Below are 16,662 nucleotides of genomic sequence, written 5' to 3'. Positions count from 1 at the left end.
GAACAGAGAGGTCTAGGAAGGAGAGGAAGAGAGGGAAATTAATTTAAATGCTATTCCCCCTCAAGGCCTTGGGATTAAGGAGTGGAGTGACTCATGCCCCTACGCCCACACACATACTTATATACAGTAATATATGTATTATACAGTATATACACATAAACAGTATATCGATACCACCACAGCACGTACACACACCCATAGCTATGTGTCTGTAGGCCTGTGTATTTATCTGTTGTTGTCTCTAGGAGAACACTCATACATGTTCCCAATGGGTTTTTAAACATCCCTGGAAAATCCCAGAGTTTCCACATTCTCACCATGGCCACTCACTGCCTTGGCTCACTTCTTCAGTGTGACACTTTCTATCTAGACTGAACGAGTGGGTTGATAGCAAACACAGCCTATCCATCCTCACTAAATATGCTTTAAAAATTAAAAGAGCATTTATGTAATGATGTTGTTCCCCCTCTCTCTTTAGGCACATCAAATCAATGTCAAAGTTCAGAGGAAATAATCTGCATGTAAAAAGCAGCATATGAATGGAGGGAGGGAGGCAGCACACTACCAAGTGAATCCCAGTTATAACGAATAAAACCACTTGAATCCGAGTCAGAACTAGAAACGTTTAGGTCTCTCCCAGGCCGGGTTGCCTACATTTTGTCACTAGAAACGTCTAGGTCTCTCCCAGGCCGGGTTGCCTACATTTTGTCATAGTCATAGCCAAATGGAATGGAATCTGGCAAATCAGACTGATTACATCTTGAATACATGATCCCAGAGATAATGAGAAATCCAGGGAAGGTCCAACAGCACCATGAGGCAGTTTTGGAAATGTTTTTATATATATATCTTCCTTGGCCTATTGGGAGAGTGAGGGCAAGTTTCAAATAACCCCCGACAGGATTATTAAACCCGAGGGGATTAATGATCCTGAAGGGGGTTATTTCTAAACAATGACCGGCGCGCCATCAATTATCCCGCTTATTACACAGCTACTTAATACATTCATTAATAAATTGACCTAAAAGTAACAACAAAACAAAGTATTTTCTTGCTTACAGTAATGAAAGTATTCCATAACAGTCATCTCGGATAACAAGGAGGTGTTGATAAAATGTTGCCTATTTCTCGCTTCAAACGTTTTCAAAAACATTCTTGAGAGCAATGTTTAGTTGTAAATGACATTGTGCGTTTGTTTACATGGCTACCGTGTTGGATACGGCATAAAATCAAGCAGCGCAGCAGGTTGATTAGACAGCGGTCTGTTATAGAGCTCATCGGTCATTATTCAGAAATAACACACAGCTGAATTCAGTGATTGACCGCTGAATTCAGTGATTGACCAATCAGAATCAAGCATTCAACCAAACCGTGTAATACATATTTATAACAAAAGCATTGCCTGCCTTCCCACATCTTTTCTTTTTATAATCATGTCCAACTTCAACTTGGCAGTTGATGGATGCAGTTGCCTGCAGCTACATTCATGAGCCAACATGCAGACAAGCCATCACTCTGTGTAAATCTGTGCCATTTAGCCTATGAGGTGGTGCTTTTTGGGGCTTTGGCAGTTGTTGCATGCTGTGGGTGTACATTGTAGGGTGCTGCTGGCTTTGGCCTGCAGATCAAAATGCTAAAGAAACACAATGAACCATACAGTGGAACAGCTGCCTCCCAGTGCGCTCCCTAGTAGTCAAGCAAAACGATCCCCCTCTGTAGTCTGTGGCGGTTGGAATAACAGCGACACAGCTCCCAGAAGATCTGCTCTCTCCCCTCTCTCCAACAGCTCAATTACAACTCCCAAACCAAACATAAACGAGTCCACGACACAGTAAACCGCCTGCTATTTCTGACTGTGCATTGTGTTGTCTCGACTCGAATTGTGTTTGATGGTGTGGCCCAGCCAGGGGGCAGAGGTTGGCTTTAGGTTAAGCATTAGTGAGGTCGACAATGAGACTACGAGATATTACACCTCTGTTCTGTAAGCACTTAAACCTTACCAGTGACCAGTGTCCCCCAGGGGTCTATACTTGGCCCCACTCCATGTTTTCCCTCTATACCAAATCTCTTCACCGAAAAATAACTAATCACTGAAAATGACCAATGTTAGTCAATTATTACATTTCCAGAAAAGGGACGCCAAGGTTCATGTGGTTGAATGAAGATGCATAGCCCGGGCACTACATGTCTGCCTAAAAACATATACAACCTATATTGGAAAACTAATGTTATGGGTAACATCTACAACTTATTATGCAATGAATAGAACATGCCATGTCCAACAATTTAGGATAGCTGCAGGACAAAATAAACATAATTGAAAACTAGGGAAATTAAGTCTGCACACCGCAAAGTAGCTCGCAAAGTGGCCGACTTCATTACGTTTTGGCGTTCACGCCCACTTCGTTCTGAAGAACAGCAAAACATAATAATCAACTTCTTTGCAGTTTGCATACTTTATTTCCCTTAACATGTACCACTAGCTTTACTGCCAAATCTTTGGTTTGTCTAAACTGACAGTGACGGGTAACCATCGCGGGTGACCATGGGCCTGTAATAAAACAACGCTACTTTCCTTGCATAATTGGATGCCGTAAATCAAAGTTCGGAATCTTCCAGCCACGGTCAACTTGTAAAGAGAAAGCCCTTACCCTGCTTTGAGTTCCGGCAGCCCCACCATGGCCCCGTTCTCTCTTCCTAATCCACAGCATGTTCTCCCCTCAGCATCTCACAAGCACACCTGTCCCTCGTGGTTGGCTGCCATGGCAACCCATGTTAATTTTTCAGACAGCGCGCAGCCAGGTTTTCAGCTCCCATCCCCGCTTTCATTTCATGTTAATCCAGTATGGCAAGAAAGCCAGACAAAGCCACAGTTGTGCGCTCATGAGCTCAACTAATCCCCCCCGCAGCGACCTGGAGCGTACGCACACAAACACCAACGTAACAGCCAGCGCTCAGTGTCGCTGATAACACACACAAGCATATACACAGAGAGAGAGAAAGTGGCACACTTAACAGACTACACAAGTTAAGTGTGTGAGTCGATTTCCAAGTTAATCAGAGTAAACTTCTGGCATATTCACAGCTATTTATGCATTCAAATATATTTTTTAAGGGAAAAAGCTGCTGCCTTTCAGGCACACAATAACTGGTCTACAAAGGCTCATGTGTGGTGGTGTTTTTCACAGCTTTCCATTCATGTAGTTTTGGCTATCATTTCATAGTAAATCATTTTCTTTTGTAATGGAAATCAGTAGCATTTTACATTCAGAATCTCTGTGTTGAGGCAAAAAAAAGCCATTTGGCACAATTTAGATTTAGACTTTCTACTGGCTACATGGCATTTGGAGGAGGTGCAATTCAGAGTTAGGCCGGGGTACAATTTTGAATTTCTGCTGTCACTCTGGCCTGGTGATGGCTACTACAAAACTTGATCTACATTCTCCCAGGTGGTATCTATCCATAGACACCAAGATTGTGTATCTCTTGACCTTACAGTTGTATGGCTAAGACTTACAATTCTCAAAAATAGCCTAGGCCTAATTAGTTAATTGGGTAACAATCATAATCTCAACTTAACCACTTTTAAGCGCCTAGTGTCCGTGAAAACAATAGCAAAAACAGCTGATCCCCAAGCTCCCGCACACTGAGCTTGTAGATCGTCTATTTTCGCTATTTCTAAACATTTTTGAAAGTATATAATAAGCCCTGTGGTGGTGGTTACGATGTATAATAAGTGTCAGAGGGAAAATAAAATACACCTCTGATGCAGGGGATGAAATCATGGGGGAAGAAGTGAGACAATGTGCAGTGTGTAACTTGCAATGTTCCAGACGGGATCAGCCACACTCTCCTTCTCTCCTCTCACACACAGTGAGTGAGTGAGTGTGTGGTTATGTGTGGTGCAGGTCCAGACATGCCACATATACAGTGGAAAAATCTATCAAAAAGCGGCAGTTGGAGCAACAACTCTCTATTCTTATCTTACTGTAAACACAGGGGCAATGCTTCTATATGTGATGTGACTGCCCGAAGCCCCAAGAATAATTTTAGGCTTGGAGTGTACATCTGCTACATAAAGGGAGTGGGAGTGCGTTGGTTTGCAGACCATTTGGCAGTATTTGATGTATCAGCCAGTGAAAATGACAGCAAAGAGCCACAGCGGTGAATATTTTTGTTTTATCTCTGCGTACAAGAGAAGAAGAAAAACCCACATACCAGCTAAAAATAGCAAGTCTCTTAGAAGCAATCTCTTTTTATCTCTTGTATCAGACTTGATACTGATAACATGACCATGGACTGTAAATCTCTGTAAATCAAAGCGAAAACACAGAAAAAGGAAACTAGCTTCTCCATCCGTCGGCCACTGTCTGTTGGCTGCTGACTTTGACCATTTATAGATCAATAAAAGGTACGTGTATGTACTGAAGTGTCCAAAAGGATTGTCTAAAATGGCAATTAATTAAACCATTAAGACCTGAAGCCGATTCTACAAATGTCTCCTAAATCTCAACAGTATTCTGAAAAACGTATGTTTCTATATCAGTGGTGCTCAAACGTTTTCATGTCAAGGACCCCCAAAATGATATGTATTTGGCCGCTGACCCCATCTGAACATATTTTGTTCCAGGGACCCCCAGAAGCAAAGATTTGAGTTATAAATTTAAATGTTCGCTTTAAAAGAATATATATATATATATATATATATATATATATATATATATATATATATATATATATATATATATATATATATATATATATATATATATATATATATATATATATATATATATATATATATATATATATATATATATACACATACACATACACATACACATATACATACATACATACATACATACATACATATATATATATATATATATATATATATATATATATATATATATATATATATATATATATATATATATATATATATATATATATATATATATATATATATATTCATAGATTTGCACACACTTTCACGATAAAAAAAAACAATAGCCAAAGTGTAAAATAATGCTTTTTAGCTCAAATAAAAAAAAATGACACAGATGGGTTCCAGATCTTAATGGATTAAACACGATAATAATATATGTTTGCAGTATAGCCATTTTGAAGTTGAAGCTGGTCGCTCTCTACATACCTGGAGCAATAAGCGGCGGTGCGCTGACGGCCGTGACACTGCGGCTCATGTTTATGGCTCGCACCTCAGTGACCGCTGCCCCGGTGTTCTCCCCTTTCCTCCCTCCTTCAATGAGGCTGTCAGAAGAGGAGGCCGACCTCCCCCCTACAGAGCCCTGCGGCTGGGTCCCCTGGCTGGCATTCTTGATCAATGAGGCTGGCTGGATGGGGACAGGGGTCTGCTTCAAGCTCAGTGCCTGCAGGGTCTGCGTCTGAGAGGAGGACATGGTGGCCCCCTGCTGGCCGCGAATGGCCAGGTTCTGAACCTGGTTCTACAGAGACACACAAGGGACAGGAGGCTTATTGATGCACAGGAGGATTATTGATGCACAGAGTTGTTAGAACTGGGTGAGATGATCATGTAACCACTTAAACCCCATATGTTGTTGGGCAGAGTCCACCAGGGCAGGTGACCTTTCTGTTTTCGCTCTATATTAAATAAATATCTTCACTGAACATAGCCGACCGACAAGCTCACGATCTGCTACTCTCTGCGAAGGTTTTCCCCAGAATACGGATGCTGGGTTTTAAGTGGTTATGGTGTTTTACATCCGTATCAGAGTTCCTCGGTTGATTATTCAAGTGTAGTTAATCTAAATAAAGTGTGATTTTCTGTTACCTATCTGAGACATGAGGTGATGCTTTAGGTGTACTCATTAGGAAAAACTATGACAGAAATCTCATTGTTTTCAAGATTATGTTGTTACCATTAGATTATGTTCATTGTCAATTCGTTTTTTTTTTATCACATACAGTAAATGCTCACTTAGTATTTGCCATTAGCATCTGCCTGCCATATGATGCCCTCTGGTGCAAGTTGGTTGTTACTACAAAAATACTGTTTTAGATTACTGAATATTCTGAACCACAAACACATTTTGGGCATCTCATTCAAAAATCAAAAATGTATAATGAATAAATAAATAGTTAGCCTGATTTATACTTAGTTTATCTGACGTTGCGATGGGCATGTTGGGAGATTATAGATCTTATATTTGATCAAATCACCATTGGACAAAGTATATAGTGCTTAAAGTGGTTGGTGCGATCGCTAAACAAAATATGATAAGCTGTTGTGTTTCAAAAGAAGCCAGCCTCACCCCCTCAACACAGATCTACAAGCACACAACACTCCACAGTGATTTTGTACATCAAATATTTTCACAATTTTTGACATTTTTTGATATTTTTTGGAAACGCATCGCCTATAATGGCATGCCCAAAATAGGGATTGAATACATTTTATTTTTTATCACATTATCGTTTTATAAATCATTAAATCCATTAGTTCGATTAACTGTCTCTCCCCTACATCTGAACGGTCTTCAATGGTGTTTACCTGTGCGCAGCCCTCTGATTGGACGGCTGTCACTGTTGCGGTTGGTGTGAAGATGAGCTGTGGAGAGAGAGGAACGGCCCGGCCCAGACTTCTGGCCACCTGGACAAGGTTGCTCTGCTGGGCCTGGAATCAATCACACACACACACACACACACACACACACAGTGAGCTTGTAGATCCGCTATATTCAGTGCATGATACCAGTGCACAACTAAGCATAAATCAGGCTCATCTCTAACCTTAACCTCAACTCTAAATACCTAATCCAGGTACATTTTTATCGGAAAATGTTTCCTCACAATGTCCATTTCAAAAATTCCCCCAACATTGCCACTACATGTGTTAACGTTCAACTTGATACTATCCCTCAACCTAAGGCCTAACCCTAAAACTGACAACTGGAAAAACTCTCCCCACTTAGCAGAAACATTTCCTGAATTGAAATAAATGTTTGCAGAAAGTACAAACCCAATACCACATGTGCTGAAGACTAGATAACTAGACTGCACTCAGAAATGTAATTATCTCCATGTCTGCCAGACGGACTCTGCATAGTTACCAATGTTGTTTGTTTATTCTAATGAGGAGCCACAACTGAGCCCTAAGTACCAGCAAAAGCCTGATTCATATATTTCATCGCACCACACCACACCGTGTTGTGAGCTTGGGTCTTGGGTCAGCCATGGGTCAGCCATGGGTTGGGTCAAACATTTTCAGAACACACCACCATCATGTGACTGAGCATAAATTAGGCTTAACTCATGCCAGAGTAACATCTCCAATTTACCCTTCTCCAGCAATATGAAAATATATACTAATTGGACGGAGCACTGAAAATGAATGTTATCCTCCTTGCTTAAATGTGGGGTCTTTAAACAACTCAACAGGATAAACAGCCTAAAAAAAAGCTTGAAATGTCCTCACACATTAGGGACACAGGGGTGCTATATCCACCGAAATGGGGCCGTCCTGTAAGTGAAATGTCACAGATGCGATCCCTGTGATAGCTAACGTGTCCATGAACAGCCATGCCTTCCTGTGTATACAGGCACTAAAGTCCTAGTACTTTCGTACTCATTGCAAGTCTTTCTAGATCACCTAAATGCATGGAATGTAAATGTAATCCATGCATGCAAATTCTGCACGCTCTTCCTCGTGTTTGTAATTAATCCTGCGGGACCAGCCGGGTGAACCTCATTAACAACAACACGGCAGAGCAGCCTGAGAGCCGAAATCTTGTGAGCTTGTCGTAGAGCAGGTTCCCAACCTGGGGTCCAGGCTCCCCTTCTGTTTGGAGGAGGTAGTCCAAAATGGTACACGTGTTGCACAAAATCATAACTCGCTTTCATCCACCGTCTGCCTGTATGCTCCCTGGACCCTATGACATATCAGTCAAACTTGTCGTACAGAAAACATGTTTCCTCAATATTGTTCAAAAAAGCTTAAGAAATAGCCGATCTACTAGGCTATTTTCGCTATTGGTCAGAAGAGAAGTATATGGGGCTTAAGTGGTTAACACAAGTGTGTGCGTATATGTGTACGCCAGAGGTCGTGCTAGTATTTTAAACTGCCGGTCACCGTGTCCGGAATGATTACAATTTATCGGACATCTGATAACAGACATAATCATTTTGTATGCATGAATGACAAGCAGGTGTGTAAAAGGAGCCAATAATAACAGTTAAATCATTATATTTGGGACTGAAAACAATTTGAATGTAAATGAGTAGGATATAGAAAATAATTACAGCTTCATCTTGCATAAGGGGCTTCATTATCTAAGCAACAATCGCGCAGGTTGTGACCGTGGCTGTGTGCGTAATTATTTCTCAACAAGGTGCTGCATGCATCATTGGTTTTATGGTAAAACATAATACGGTAATTAGCAATAGTCTAAAATTCTGGTCTGCGCAAATCTTTCTGGTTGATTGATTCATCTGGCCAGCAATGAATCAAAATACAGGCTGGCTACTCACCATTTATGGTCGTATGGCGACATAATTATATATCGGGAACTACGTCCATGCATCTGTTAGATGCAACTTTGGGAAAGTTGAATAAGCTTTTGTAGTGATCTTCTACTATAGTCTCCTGACTCTCCTCGTAAAGAATCTAAATTCAAGTGGTGATGTTTGTTTACGGGTTGGGACCGTGCGTGCATCTTCCTGGTTTAACGCTACGTGACCTGGTGCTGAAATGGACAGCTGTTGTCTCCGCTTTCATCTTCAATGAAATGCGTGTGCATTGTTCTTGATTTGTGGTATAAGACAACTTTGTGTATTCATCAGATTTTCCATGGCAGTTCCACACGGAACTCCACAGTAACTCCACAGAGCGGCTCTGAGTCTGCTGTGAAAGTTCTCCGACGTCAGTGCAATGCACGAGAGAGGGAGAGAGTGAGAGAAAGAGAGAAGCAGCTACAGAGAGGCGCAGAGGATTTGAAATGTGCCTGATTTGCAGACAGTGACAATAATAAATTACCGTGCGTCTTTTAATCGGTCAGGGTGTCCGGAGGGAATTCGATTTTTCGGTCTTGGCCAAAAAAAACCAACTGTCTAACACAACCTCTGGTGTACGTACGCATGTGTGTGCATACATGTGGAGGGTCTCAGCTTTTGTCAGATGTAAGAAAGGGTCAGTCAGTTGGCTCTCATGCATTGAAGGAGGCATGAGCTCGGCTCTGGCCTCCCTAGGTTGGCAGAGGGAAGGTAGTGCCCAGGATTACATAGACAATTGGCACTGGGTGTAAAAAAAGGTGTTACAAAAACGTGGGATAAAAAATAAAAAAGATGTAAGAAAGGGGGCCTCCAAGGAAAAAGTTTGGGAACCAGTATAGAGCATACTGTATATATCACGTTATTTACGCATGCATTCTGTATACATGAGGACATAGGTTTGTGAGTTTGTGCGCTCGCTTGCGTGCACACGTAATGCTTGCCCGTAGACCTATAGAGTTAAGCAGTCGTGTACACGTGCCAGTGGGCATGTGACCTCCCGGTGCCCTGCTTGCAGCTGCTGTCTCACCATCTGTGCACGGAGGTACATCTGTGCCTGGCTGGCAGTGAGGGTGGTGCTGGAGGGGCTGCCCAGCAGCACGGCCTGCTGGGAAATACTGGTGGGGGGGGCGGAGCTGATGCTCTGCGCTCGGCTGATCAGCTGGGCTGCAGCTGGAGAGGTGGTCAGGTTGATCTGATTGGGGGAAACAAGGACAATGGAGAATAGAGGGACGAGGTTGGTAAACATCTCCTGAGGAAAATGTATGAACAGCAGACTACTGTATTCGACAGAGGTAAACAAATTAGCTAAAAACTGATTAAATTAATTAGTCTGATTAACCACTTGTAACCTGTTATTCTCCAGCGTACGTACAGTGATGTTCCGTAAAAACAAAGAAAAGAGCCGATCTACAAGCTCACAACACGTCACATCTCGACACGTTCTGAGCTTGTAAAAGCATCAGAGCTTGTATATAACAGATCGGACAACGGCCTTTTTGTCAAACTGAGCCCACGAGACTGTACATTTCCCTCACCGTAGCCTGGGAGGATCCTGTTTGCTGTGATGAAGTGCTGTTCTGGGAGACACTCTGTCTGCCTGCAGCAATACTGGCCTGGTGCAGGGGAACAGATAGACAGAGAGAAAGAGCTTGTTAATAATGTTCATAAATAAACCTCCAGTCAAGCATAAATTGTAATTATATCCAACTCTGCTCATAGCTGTGAATTACTGGTCAAATAAATGTAACTGTCAAATTCAGTACTGTAAGTTGCATCGAATCAGCTTGTTTGGTAGAAAGTACAGAGTATAGGGCTGGGCAATATGGACTGATATTTAGAGCCAACTAGGACGGCGCCTTTCGATAGTTGCAGCCCTATAAGGATCACAGGTGTGATGATGATGTTTGAAAAAACCTCTTATCTCTATAAATTAACACCCTACTTGATCATACTACAGCGTCACACAAAAGTACCTAAAGTAGCAGATCAACAAGCTCAAAACGCGGCACTTTTGAGCTTGTTGATCTGCTACTTTTGCTATTTTTGAATTTGAATTAACAGTTCTGGACATATAAGGTTTCCACCTGACAGACGATTTGTAGAATCGGCCTCAGGTTTACGTGGGTTAATCTCACTTTTTAACATCAATGAATACATTTTAACCCATTCAATCCGGGACCGCATCTCTGTCATTTTAGATGTCTTTAGCTATTCAAAAATAGCAGAGCTATTTAGATAGCTATGAGCTTGTAGATCTGCTATTTTTTAAAATGTGTGCAAATCTTTGAATATATATTTTTTAAAGCGAACATTTGTCAAATATTTAGTTCCAGGGCCAAAAAATTGAAACATGTGCTGCTGACCTGCTGCACGGCAGCCAGGCTCTGGAGCTGAGCGGTGCTGAGGTTGTGCTGCTGCTGCAGGGCTGCGGTCTGCAGCATGAGGTGCTGCTGCTGGGCCGCGTACATCTGCTGCAGGTACTGTGCTGCCGTGCTGGGACGGCCGGCGTGCAGCGCCTGATGGATCACCTTCAGGAAGGGACACAAACACAAACAGTGTGGAGTTAGCCCGTCGTTCCCCAGCCTACCTCATCTGACAAGAGAAAAGCCTGGGCACGACCTAAAGCAGAGTGTCTATAGGGGGCGGAACTTCCGTCGTACATATTTCCCCCCGGAAACTATCTTTTTCGACCAATCACAACACTCGTTTCATTTACGGAGAATGTAAACAGATTTGTAAAGTGTCAACATCATTTCCTTGGGCGGTACTTCCGCCAAATTCCGGTACTTCCAATACCGTTTAGACACTCAACCGGCTAGGTCTTGCCCAGCGTGGTGGGAGTTGGTTGAGTGGTAGGGCTGCTACAGTTAATCGGACTCATTGATTTAATCGATTTTAATCAAAAGAATCGATTTTGGGGGGACTTTAGTTTCTCTCTTTATTCTTTCAAAATGATTTTAAAATAGCAAAAATAGATCTACAAGCTCACAAAGCATCATGTGAGCTGTTAGCTTATAGATCGGCTATGTTGGCTTGACATTGCAAATTACAACATGATGACTCATCATGTTGTAATTTGCAATGTTAAACCCACAATCAATCCTCCATTTCAAGGCAACACAGAAAGGGGGGAACTTTTTTCTTATTTCCACACAACTCCTTTATGCTATATTAATGACATAGTTAAATATTGAAAATGGGTGGATTTCCCCTTTAAGTGGTCAATCAGTCTAATCCATTTAGTCGATTATAAACAAATCTCTAAGAACATTTTCACATTGATTAGATTTCATATACCTCTGTTTACAAATAATAAAAACAAATGTGTGCTTCTCGATTATTCGAGTCATCAAAAAAGTTGTCAATATAATAATTGCTAAGAAATAATCAATTTATACTCGGTCCCTTCCTTTTCCCCCCTCTACACTAAACCTTGTCGCCAAAGATAGCCGATTTACAAGCTCAAAACACCTCCAACGTGACATGTTAGGAGTTTGTTGATCTGCCATTTTCACCGAATGTTCACCTATTATTACACACGAATGCTACGGTTGGTTGATTTAGAGTTCCAAAAATGTGAATGATTAAACCTTCTAGGTGTCAGGGTGTTTGTTTATGGTTTCAGGCCTCTAGTTTGTCAGCAGTAATGTAATTGTTCAGCAGCATGGAATGAATACAGCTGGTGTTAACAGACCATAAATGTGGGCCTAATGAAAAGGGACAGCCTTCTGCAAGAACACTGTTTTTTAAGAAATTTGCTACGTTTGAATAACTCACATTCAGGTGGCACAAACAAGACCGCAGGGAAAATGTACGCAAGTCAAGAGTCAACACTGTCTACAAAAATCTCTAACAATGTCTAGACATGTTAGACATGTCAACAATGTCTAGACAACATGTCAACAATGTCTAAAATAAAACATGTAGCTTTCCCCAGGTAAGAGCAAGTAGACTGAAGATAACTTGCTCCATTCATTCAGTGTTGAGAAATGTCTATGTTTTCCAAGTAGGTTAATTGCAGGGAAGGGGTCACAGAATTATCCGTCCTTCACCAGGAACAGAGCTCACCGCGCAGACGTGCACCAGAATGTCTCTATTCACCCACCATCCCTGACATTGAATGACAGTCTCCGCCTGGTTGCCGGGGCAACCAGAGTGCAAGTTTGACCTGTGGCCTAATGGATTATAAAACCACCCCGACCCAAACCCCATGGGAAACAAGTTGAAAGAAGGGATGAGAGGATTCTGTACGCAGCGGGCACATTCATTCAATCCCTTGCTGATCTTAAACGACCGCTGTGGCTTTAGGCCGAGTGTGCTGCTTGGTGACAATGACGCGCGCTTCCTTCATTGCTGGAAAGAGGATCCACCGGGCCAGAGTGCCATTGTCACAGCATAAAAAACAGGGTGACCCCTGTCGTGGAAGGGGATAATTCTGCAATTCTGGTGAAGAGCACTACAACAGAGGACAAAGGGGATAAGAGCCCAAGCAACCTTTTTGGATTTAGTTGGGTTTTTCAGTTTGTATCTCACAGCACAATTTACCCTTTTTGCCATTATGCTCCTTGTTCTGTTTTTTTTTTCAGTTTTTTAGATTTTTTTGGGGGGGCTTTTTAAGCCTTTATTGTTGATAGGACAGTAGGCTGGCAGGAAATGGGGAGAGAGAAAGATGGGGAGTGGCAGCGGTGGCCTAGTGGTTAGAGGGGCGGCCTTGATACCGGAAGGTCCCTAGTTCGATTCCCCAATTCATCACATCAATCATGAATCACCGCTGAATAGCCCTTGAGCAAGGCTTCCATGCAGGGTCCGGCTGGAAACAAGCTTCGTGCTTAGTCCGACACCCTGGGTAAACAACAAACTTTGCTTTGCTTTGCTTTACACGCAGCAAAAGCCGTCGGGATCAGGGACTTGAACCCCGAACCCGACGTGCGTTGCCTGAACCGCTATGCCAGCAGTCCGGGCCCCTTGTTCTGTTTTTGCGCAAACAAACTAAACTTTAAAATGTAATCTTTGCATTTGCCATGCACAACTACTGTGAAATTATAATTTTTGGGTACTTCATCAGAAGGCTGTGGAATTCAAATATACCTGCTGTCTGATTCATGGGAGACCAGAGTGTGGTACAAATCCATCTACTGCTCTTGGAAGGATGGATCGAAATGTACCAACAGAGGGCAGTAGCGGGCTAGCACAACACTTACTGTGCATGTACTGTGGTGGTTTTCAACCCTTTTTATATCAAGGTCCATTATTTATTCGGCATTTGAGCCCCGGACCACCGTTCGATGAGATTTAGCCACTCAGACCCAAACCTTGGAATATTTCGTTGTCGTTTGATAAGATTTTGTCCACAATTCCATGCTGTATTGATGTTGGTGCCATAGGAGAGATAACAGGCAAACGTTGATCAAAATAACAATTCTTCTACATTCTCTAATTGTGTATATTTTTTGTAAATTAAGTGATGCAGATGTTTAACAATAATTTAACTCTTGAGAGCGTAAAAAGAAACCAAATGGACCCTTATGGGTCCATTTGGTTTCATTTTACGCTCTCAAGAGTTAAAGATCTAATAAGGGTCCATTTGGTTACCGACTCCATTATTTAGCTGGGGACCACCTGGAGCCTCCTCAAGGACCACTGGTGGTCCCCGGACCACTGGTTGAGAACCACTGCTGTACTGGATATTGTTATTGCAGGCCTCAAGCATAGCAAGTTCATGATGACGACAACACACATGCCACGCATTTCTCGTAACAGAAGGAACATACAGTACCTGAACCGTCTGTCGGTCAGGAATCCCACTGTAGACGGATATCTGAGGTACTGCCTGTCTCCCCATGGTAGTAGTAGTACTAGTACTACTACTAGCAGCAGTACTACTACTACTATTAGAACTGCTGGTAGTGGTACTGCTGCTGGCGGCGGCGGTGGTGGTGTTGGTGGAGCTGGTGGTATTGGTGGTGGGGGGGGTGGTTGTGGTGGTCCCTGTGCCGCCGGTCGTAGAGGCAGGGGCCCCCGGCTCACTCTCCATGGTAGTGGTGCCCTCTGCTCGTCTCACCTTTGACCCCCGACTCTTCTGAATGGCTCTCCGGTGCCTGGAGGAAACGGAAGGAAGGACACATTCATTCATACTGTTGTACACATAAAGCTACTCATTCATATATTCATTCATTGATGTGTATAGTGACATATTCATGGCCTGGACCGCTGGCGTAGCGGTCTCTCCCCATTTCCCGTTAGCCTACTGTCCTGTCATTAAGGCATAAAAGCCCCCCAAAAAGAAATTTCTTTAAAAAAAAGAAATAAATAAATAGTGACATCTTCATGTTATTCGCTGTACATTTATCTATTGACACTCTGTACATACGGTGGCATATTCACTCCTTCATGGACCAAGTGCAGATATCTAGTGTCAGAATCTAAGCTCTTTAAAAAAAAAGTTGTTAGTAATCTTGGTTTGGTTCCCTGTGTTTCATTCTTACTGCTGGTGCTGCCATGACCTGAATTTCCCTCTAGAGATCAATCAAGGTTTGGTTGATCTATCTTATCTGTAGGCCTGTCACAATTATTACATAATCGCCTAGTCGCAATTATTTGAGATAGTTGCAATAATGTTTTGCATAATCGTCATAATCATTTTCATGTTGAAAAATGTTCATACTAAATTTGTATTCATAATCCTGCAATGTTCAAAGACAGAAACACAATTAAAATCATTAATCGCAATTATTTGAGCGACAATTAATCATCAAGTGAAATGTCATCATCGTGACAGCCCTACTTATCTGCTACCCCCGTTTAGGACACGGCAGTGATGAGGCTTTTCTTCTCCAATGAATTAAACACATCTGTATTTGAAAAGCTCCTATGGAGGAAGCCGGTGCTGTGTGGAATGTTAAGCTACTGTTTTGCTTCTGCTATAGCCTACAGGCAAGATACATTATAATTCTGCACCAGCTGCATGGTAGACAACTTTCTTTTTAGCTCAATTCTGCTGAAAAGCACCGTTTCATTTTCAAGTACACATTGCATAATTCTATGCAAATTCAAGTATTAAAGGGATAGTTCACCCAAAAACTTACTTAGTCACCCCCTGGAGACTTGAATTCATGCATATTTTTCTTTCTTTTTTTGTCACATTCCTAAGCCAATAATTTGATGATAGCCGATCTACAAGCTCACACTACATTGCAAGCTTATTGATCTGCTATTTTCGGTGTTTGACACCTTCATATGAAATAGTATAGATAAACATAGCCAGTGGGAGGTAGAGGGGGGCTCATAGCGTTGTAGAGAGAGCACACCCGAAAGGCTTTGGAGAGAGAGGAGAGAGAGAGCGTGGAAGACGAACGGTCCATCACAGCACTTCCAGGCAGTGTTCCCACATTCTCACTGGCTGATTAACATCGCTGTGTGGGAATCTCCTGCATTTTAAGTGGTACATTTGTGGGAATAAATTAATTCATGCGCAAGTCCATGCCAAAATTCACACTGTCTTTGACCACAAGGAGAAGAATGTTATGTTTTTGTCAGAAGGAGAGGGTCAGAAGTCAAATTTGGTTGTACTGTATAGTCCATTTCAGACCAAGTAAACTTAATGTGCTTCACAGTGAAAGAAGAAAAATAAAAGCTCACACCCGGTCACATCGTGACGTGTTGGGAGCTTGTAGACCGGCTATTTGTGAATAGTTGAAAGTACAAATAAAGTTAAAGTGCCTAATAAACTGCTCCTCATTTTGCTGACCCCCAAGGAGCCCTGGGGGAACCTCCTGGACCCCCTTTTTGAGAAACACCACATTAGGGTAACCTATATGTTGTTCTGGAGGAGAGTATTGAGACACTCTGGACCAGCTGACTGACAACTTGCCCACATGATGGGCCAGTTAAAATACTGCCATAAACATCAAAAACAGTACAACACACAATTTCACATTATTGTCCTGTGAATGATACTAGTATTTTGTCAGATATTTGTCTGAAATTGTTCCGTTACTGCTACAACTTCAACATTTTATAGGCCTCCACCCTACAACAGACTGTGCTTTACACACCTGCAGGTCACTGCTGCCACTCAGTCAGCCGTGACATCAAACATAGAAGCTAATGGTCTTTCTTTCATGTAGCCTT

At 42.2% G+C, this 16,662-nt stretch overlaps 1 protein-coding gene across 2 annotated transcripts in view; it reads right to left on the bottom strand.

Annotated features, from left to right (window-relative positions):
• The window catches only part of phc2b (polyhomeotic homolog 2b), a 56,480-nt gene that overhangs the window by 22,307 nt on the left and 17,511 nt on the right, over positions 1-16,662 (bottom strand). The window contains exons 2-7 of one of the 2 annotated variants that reach the window (XM_084062874.1): positions 14,300-14,630; positions 10,896-11,048; positions 10,068-10,145; positions 9,560-9,724; positions 6,536-6,658; positions 5,159-5,468 (exon numbers count right to left, since the gene is read on the bottom strand). In XM_084062874.1, the coding sequence (XP_083919000.1) occupies positions 5,159-5,468; positions 6,536-6,658; positions 9,560-9,724; positions 10,068-10,145; positions 10,896-11,048; positions 14,300-14,566 (1,096 nt within the window). In that variant the 5' untranslated portion in view covers positions 14,567-14,630. Of the gene's footprint in view, positions 1-5,158; positions 5,469-6,535; positions 6,659-9,559; positions 9,725-10,067; positions 10,146-10,895; positions 11,061-14,299; positions 14,631-16,662 lie in introns of both variants that reach the window. The other variant, XM_084062873.1, reaches the window with a different exon arrangement.

This window comes from Gymnoscopelus microlampas (genome assembly GCF_963454915.1).
Source record: "Gymnoscopelus microlampas genome assembly, chromosome: 7".
Lineage (NCBI taxonomy): Eukaryota > Metazoa > Chordata > Actinopteri > Myctophiformes > Myctophidae > Gymnoscopelus > Gymnoscopelus microlampas.
Note: the sequence above shows the minus strand (reverse complement) of the source record. Positions and strands in the feature narration are given on the sequence as shown.